General features: G+C 57.2%; 1 protein-coding gene across 2 annotated transcripts; it reads left to right on the top strand.

The window, feature by feature from the left end:
- The first annotated feature begins 980 nt into the window (after positions 1-980).
- On the top strand, positions 981-4,944 carry NPM3 (nucleophosmin/nucleoplasmin 3). Of its 2 annotated transcripts, XM_054277298.1 has the most exons (6): positions 981-1,044; positions 2,621-2,706; positions 3,395-3,514; positions 3,718-3,811; positions 4,221-4,344; positions 4,460-4,531. In XM_054277298.1, exons 1-5 carry the CDS (start codon positions 1,002-1,004, stop codon positions 4,310-4,312), a joined length of 435 nt encoding a protein of 144 aa, XP_054133273.1. In that variant the 5' UTR covers positions 981-1,001; the 3' UTR covers positions 4,313-4,344; positions 4,460-4,531. The 2 variants fall into 2 exon arrangements, with proteins under 2 accessions (XP_054133273.1, XP_054133272.1); XM_054277297.1 differs by lacking the exon at positions 4,221-4,344 and having other exon boundaries at positions 4,460-4,944.
- Positions 4,945-6,968: the final 2,024 nt, after the last annotated feature.

The following is a 6,968-nucleotide window of genomic DNA, read 5'->3' as shown; positions in this document are numbered from 1 at the left end:
GCCTATTTCATGAGGTTATGACATACTTGTCTCTGTACAACACGTGGGCCTGGGAAAAGGGATTGGGCTCTGATGTTGCCCCAGACTCTTCCTTTAAGGGAGCATAATGCAGCAGTGGATGCTCCTGCCTCCATCGCCCGGGGTGGCGGCTGCAGACGGGTCAGGTAGGGTCAGTGGCTGCGCAGAGCAGCTGCTGAGGAGCGCATGGGTGTGCTTGTGTAACCATTGCTGCACGAGCACTTGCTTCTTTCTGGGACCTGGTTCAGCTTTTCAAACCTTCAGTCAGGTTTTCCTTGAACCTACTCCAGCTCAAGCAAAGTGAGTGGCTGGCTAGCAGAGGTCTCTGCGGTAGGAGCAGAGCCAGGTTTGTCCCCAGAAGGCAGTGTGAGCTCGTTGTTATTGGGGTTTGTTTTAATTTGGCTGCTCCTCTGCAGCACCAAGCAGACTGCTTCCCTTTCTGCTTTGAAAGACCAGTCCAGCCCTCTCCTTGCCGTAGATTTTGAAGTAGGATGTTGCCTTCTGTGCTCAAACGCTCCTGTGCCGCAGTCCCCAGTGTAGGGTCACGCTGCTCTTGTCCATGGTTAAAGGGATAGAGATGAAGAGCTGCCGTCCTGCTTCCATGCGTGTCACCCTCCTGTTTCCCCGATACCCCTCTTCGTACCCTCAGCCCCCTGGGGCTGGGCATGTGCCCTGTGTCTCCTCCTCAGTGCTGGGGCGGCTGCTGCCGCGGGCCGGGATGGCGCCCAGAAGGGCGGTAGTTGAGCGGCCGGTAGCAAGGGCCGTTTTTCCGGTGTGGCGTTTCCACGGCTGGCGGTGGGGTCAGTAAAAGCTGAAGGCCCAGCGTGGCTAGGAAGTACCCTGATACTGAGCTGTCCGGCGGGGCTCTGCCGCAGGACCTTTTGGTTCGGTCCCCGGGGGCGGGTACGGGGCGGAGCGGCTCGGCTCGGCTCGGCGCTGCACGGCCCGCCCCGCTGCCAGAGCGATCCCAGCGCCGCCGCCTCATGGAGCCGCACGGGCCCGCCTGTCCCGGCAGCGTCCTCTTCGGTGAGCGGCCTCGGCCGGGGGAGCGGGGACTCGGGCCAGGGGGAGCGAGAGACACGGGGGGGGTCACAGATAAATTGGGGAGGTGACACACAAGGCGGGGGTGCGGGGACGAGAGAGACGTAGGAAAGTGAGAGAGAGCTGGGGGCAGGAGAGAGACGGGGCAGAAGGAGACTTTGGTGAGTATTGCGGACGGCATGGAGGCTGGGAAGGCTGGTGTGGGTGGGGGGGAACGCGTGTGGGGGCAGCTGGAGCCGGGGGGCAGTGTCAGAGAGAGACCGGGGGCAGCAGAGACATTGTGGGGGAAGGAGGCAAGCGAGACACGTGGGTATGGAGAGACACGTGGAGGGCATTATCGTGCCGTGGGGGAAGAACGGTGTGGACACACACGTGTTTGGCCGCGCTCGGGAGGCAGCAGGCACACGCTGGAGGTCCCGGGGCGGCTTTGGGGAGCCGCGTGGGGTTTTGGTGTTCTGGCGGCTTTAGAGGGCTGGGATTCATGGAGCGGCGGGTTCGCAGCCCCAGCTCCCCCCGGCCTCTCCCGCTTCTCCGGTTCATCCCCGCGTTTCCCTGTCAGCGTGTCGTGGTCGCCTGTCGCGGGGCGTGGGTCCGGGTCCCTGCTCCGGGAGGGGTTTGGCCGGGCCAGGCGGGGCCCTGCGCTGCTCCCTGACCCGTGTGAGCCCGGGCCGGGCCGCGGCTCCGCGCCCTGCGGGAGGAGCGCAGTTACAGCCCCACAGGCCTCTCGGGCACCCGGGGTTCGGTCGTTCGGTCCTCCCCTCGGTAAGTTCAATATATAAGCATGGCAGAGAGCGGTCCTGCCCCGGGCTGTGCTTGTGCAGGCTGATTCCTCTCCCGTGGAAGTGCCGGCACTGGTATGCAGAGCTCAGCTCTGTGTTTTTCCAGTCAGCCTCACATTGGTGAATCATCCTGCAATAAGTAAACGCATCCAGGGCAGTTTAGTTCCTCCCTTTAGTCGACTGAATCCTGATCCTAAGAGCTGAGGATGTAGTTATGCATCTCCCTTGTTTTTGTAACTGTCTGAGGTATGTAATAAAATATGTCTCAAAACTTCTCTTGAGGGACTCCAGCTCCCTGCAGCTTGGCTGGCATCCTCCCCTTGAGTTGTGCCTCATCGTTCAGGTCTGGCACTCTGTGTCTGTCTCTGCTTCCAGACTCCCATTCAAGAAAAAGTTGAACTGGCGATGGCATGAGCAGAGTCACTGTTTTGTCTGCTCCCTCCTGTTTCCCACAGTGGTGTGCCCTGACTGTTCTGCTCTCTGGAGGGGAAGAACCTTGCCCTGCCAGTGCTTGGGAACCCTGGGTGCCCATGGGCATTGCTTCATGGCAGCCTGCTTTGGGGACACCAGGTTTGTCCCTGCATGGTGCAGAGGCAGGTGTGTCGTTTTCTGGGACCCTGGAGCCCAGGATGCCCTGGTCTGATGCTGCTCCTTACATGAGAAAATAAAGTTTTAGGATGCCATGTTCTTGCCTGGCCAGGGCTGCCCCTAAGGACCCCTTTGCCTGTAGTGAGTGTTGTTGTGTAATATTTGTTACTGCTTTTTTAATCTCCTACTTCTAGGCTGTGAGCTGACTGCCAGTACCAAATCCTACACATTTCAGGTGGATGAAGAAGACAACTTTGACCACATTTTATCACTGTCTACGGTAAGAGAAATGTTAATTACTGTGCTTGTTCTCTCTTGTAGTTGCCCATATCCTTATGCCCCTTTTCCAGACTCATCCTCCTTTCTTGGCTGGGCTGGATCAGGGGACTCCCTTGGCTGAGGTCCCAGGACTGGCTGCTCTCAGGGCATGACACAGAGTGGTCACAATTATCCATCATACAGAGGTGCTTGTGCAAAGCCTATGGTGGCAGGAGACTGCTGGCTAGAGGAATGCTCCAGACAGATGGTGAAGAAAAAACATTTTCCCTTTTATTTGACCTTGCTGGAGCTTCACACCAGATCCACCTGGGTCTCTGGCTTGTTGCTCCCCAAGCCCAGATAGGTGCAGGGCTTCATTCCTGGCCCTTCCTGGGGATGTTTTCTATCCTGGGAGCACAGAACCTGTCAGCATGGATCAGATCAGCAGAAAATGCAGCCCAGGTGCCATCCATGTTGGTGACTGCAGTAACAGCTGTTGCAGCTGGGAAAGGCACAGAGCCCTCTCTGGGGCAGTCAGGGGACATTTGCAATGACAGTGCTCTCCCTGTCTTGTGGAGCAGCATCCCCACACCTTGCATGACATCTGGGCTGGTAGCATTGCTGTGGGTTTCTTGTCCTGTGGAGGGCTCCAGCTGTCCCAGATGTGTCCCTTGGGAGAGGATTTTTTCACAGTCTCCACTCCCACCCAGGTCTGCCTCACTGATGGTGCCAAGGACGAGTGCAACGTGGTGGAAGTCGTTGGGCGGAACCATGAGAACCAAGAAATCGCTGTGCCTGTGGCAAACCTGAAGCTGTCATGCCAGCCCTTGGTAAGAGGCTGATTTGAGGACTCAGGGGTGGATGGCTGCAGGGAACAGGATCTTGGATCTGCAGCTCACAGCAAATGCCCTGGGTGCCCTTGGCCTGGCTGCAGATGGACATGTTTAACTGGGCCAGGTGCTGTACTGGGAACTACAGGAAATTCTGCTTTTTGCCTCTGCCCCTAACTCAGCTCCATCTCTGCTCTTTGCAGCTGAGTCTGGACAACTTCAAGCTGCAGCCTCCAGTGACCTTTCGGCTGGCAGCAGGCTCTGGCCCAGTGCACCTGGCTGGCTGGCACAGGATCAGTAAGGACTGAGGGGTGGGGGAGAGCTTGGGAGGAGTGAGGGGGATAAAGGGGCTCCAGTGTCAACAACATCCAGGGAGCTGCTGGGTGCTGCTTGGCATGCATGCTGTCCCTCCTTTGTGCTGGTTCCCCAGGGGCCATCTCAGTGCAGGGATTCCTTCCCTACCATAAGGCCTTGCATGGGAAAAGGGGTCTGGATATCACAAACTGTCCCCTTTTTTCATGTCTGCTTGTCACCATTCCCCTCTGAGACCTCCCTCCAGCTGGGATGCTGCTTATTTCCCACTGTTAGCTGCTGTGAAAGCTGGTGCAGAGCCCCTCGGGCTGCTCTGCTCCTGGGGTGTCTCTTGGGCCAGCTGTATTTGCACAGACATGCATTGGTGAGTAACAATTACTTGTGTGTGTCCCAGTGCACAGGGAAGATGCTTCCTTTGAGGAGGACGATGACTTGTCTGAGGAGGATGAGGAGGACCTTCCTCCTATTATGCCAGCCAAGAAGTAGGAGGAGGAAGGAGTAACTTGTCTCCAGGCAAGGTGAGGGGCCAGGCTGCCTTGGAGGAAGGATCTGGGTGGCTGTGATACTGGTGTGGCAAGTGTGGGTGGAATGTGCTGCTCAAGTCTGCTGATCTCACCCTGGTTTTTCCCCTAGGTACTCACTGGGACTTCTCTCCCTGGATGATTTTTACCTTGGATACCAGTTCCCATGACCTCAACATTTGCTGCTTTTTTTTTTTTTTTTTTAATGCTGTTTTAACTATTTGGGAAGCAGAGGCTGCTCCCAGCACTGAAGTGTCTCCTTTCACACAGCCCTGGGAGGGTGATCCCAAAACTGGATGGCTGCTGCTGGTGTATCCCCTGTCTCTGATCCCTGTTCTGGGAGCTGGGGATGGAGGAGGTGATCCTTACCCTGTGCCTTTTTGCTGTCCTGGACTTCTGCTCTGTGCACCCCCTTTCCCTGGCTGTGAAACACTCAGTCCTGGCCCCATGTCCAGCAGGTGGGTGTAAAGCCAGTGTGGGACAGGCACTTTCACTGATTCTAATGTGTTTGCTTTTGCTTACTCACAGTTTGGTGGTTTTTACTTGGAAGTGTAAAAGTGGGGCCCATGCTCTGTTCTCAGCTGCGGTTATGGTGGGGTGGGAGCCTCTGATTTGGGGGAGGTTCTGGGTCAATTTGCATTGTAAAGAACTGTTCTTACACTCAATAAAGATCTCTCAGGCATCGGGTCTGAGGGAAGGTCCCTGCTGGCTGCAGGTTCTTCCCATGCACGCTTCAGTGGGGCAAGTTTGAGCTGTGACCTTTGCTGGGGAGTTGTGTCCCCCTGGCCTGGGTACCTGGAGAGGGTTTGATCCTTTCTGCACTTCAGCCAGGTGCCATTTCTCACCCATGGTGGCTGGTTCTGCCCTTAAATGTTTCTCTGGCAGTTTCTCTGCAATCAGTCTTGCATTCTTGGCCCATGTCAATGCCTGTCCCTGTCCTCCTTGCCTGAGACACTGGCTCTTGTCCCTGAGAAGCACCATGGACTGTTCTGTCATGCTGGCTCTGTGGGTGCCCTGGGACAGTGAGTTTCTCAGTAGCCTGGGCTCATGTAGGAAATCCAGGGTGGATCCTCAGCTCAGGCTATTTTCTAGATTATGTTTCTCTCCTCTGGAACCTGTGCAGCTCCTTTGCACTTACTCACTGTTTCTTTCTGGCCCCAAACAGACCTTGCTTAGCTCTCAGAATGAGACTTCAAAGCCCTGAGCAGCAAAGGGAAAAGGAGTGAAGAAGAGCTGGCTCTGGGGAGAGCTTCCTGTGGCATTTCAGTGCTTAAAGGGGGCTTGTAAGAAATATGGTGACAGATGTTTTAGCAGGGCTTCTTGTGGTGGGACAAGGGGTAATAATTTTAAACTAAAAGGGTTTATTAAAATCAAATATAAGGAAGAAGGGCTTTTTACCACCCTTGGAGGTGGTAAAACAATGGCACAGATCACCCAGAGAAGCAGTAGATGCCCCATCCCCAAAAACATTCAAGATCAGGTTGAGCAGGGCTCTGAGCAACCTGATCTAGTTAAGATGCCCCTGTCCACGGCAGGAGGGTTAGACTAGATGGCCTTTAAAAGTCCCAAAAAATTCCATGTCTCCAAGACCGCTGGCGTCCCAGCCCCGGGGAGCGCGATCTCGGCTGCCTGGGGGGCACCAGCGGAGAAAGCCGGCTCGGAGGAGCTGGAGCCCGGCAGCCGCGCGGGGGAGGATGCGGGGGCTGCGGCGGCGGCGGGGCCAGCGCGGCACCGCCAGGGGGCAGGCGGGCTCTGCGGGCCGCTCCGGGGCACCGGGACCGCAGCTCCCGCTCCGACTGCCCGGCCCATGGCCGCCCTGCCCCGGCAGGGTGCACAGGACATCCCGCCCTGCTGCTGCTCCTCTCCGGTGACAGGGCGGCTGTGGCTGGCAGGGCTGCTGTCCCCCCCGCCATCCCGTGTGCCCGGGGCTGGCGCTCGGTGCCCGTGCCCACGGGCGCCACAGGATCTCTCGGCAAATCCCGTTGCCCTGGGAATGTCCCAAGTAGCGGGACGTTCCTGCAGCCGAGCTGGGTGAAGGGAGGCTGTGGCATCTCCCTGTGAGGCAGTGGATATTGGAAAGGTGTCGGTGGGCACACACACCAGTGCCCTGTGCTGATGGCACGGGGAAGGAGTCCTGGGCTTTGGATGGAGCCGTGGCTGGGACAGTACCCAGCCCCTGCCAGGGCTGGCACCCCATCACCTTGCAGATTTCCCTGGCTATGTGCACCTCGAAGGGGTCAGCGATAATCTGTCTGCCAGACCTTGACTGTGCTTGTGCTCCGAGGAAATGCAGCCTGACTCCAGGGGAACGGGAGCCAGCAGACCATTTTTAACAGGGCACTCTTGGAAGGGAGGGTTGGGGAAGGCAGCTGCTTCCCAGCCTGATGGGGAGTGATGAGTGGAGGGAATGGGCACTGCTCAGTCCTGGAAGGGTGATGCTGTTGCTTCACACAGTGGAAGAGGCTGTGTGGGCTAACGAGAAGGAGCATTTGGCCTCTTCAACAGTAAAAGGAGATTATTTCAGGCTGCTGGTGTGTGTACTTCAGGATGTCTAGGTAGCTAGAACAGAGGCAGGCAGGACTGTCCTGCCAGGGGCAAAGGTGGCACCGTGGGGGACATGA

The sequence above is a fragment of the Melozone crissalis genome, unplaced genomic scaffold, assembly GCF_028551555.1.
Source record: "Melozone crissalis strain CALT ecotype California unplaced genomic scaffold, PUWL_Pcris_2 ptg000019l_1, whole genome shotgun sequence".
Lineage (NCBI taxonomy): Eukaryota > Metazoa > Chordata > Aves > Passeriformes > Passerellidae > Melozone > Melozone crissalis.
The sequence above is the reverse complement of the archived record's forward strand: the minus strand, read 5'-3'. Positions and strand labels throughout refer to the sequence as shown.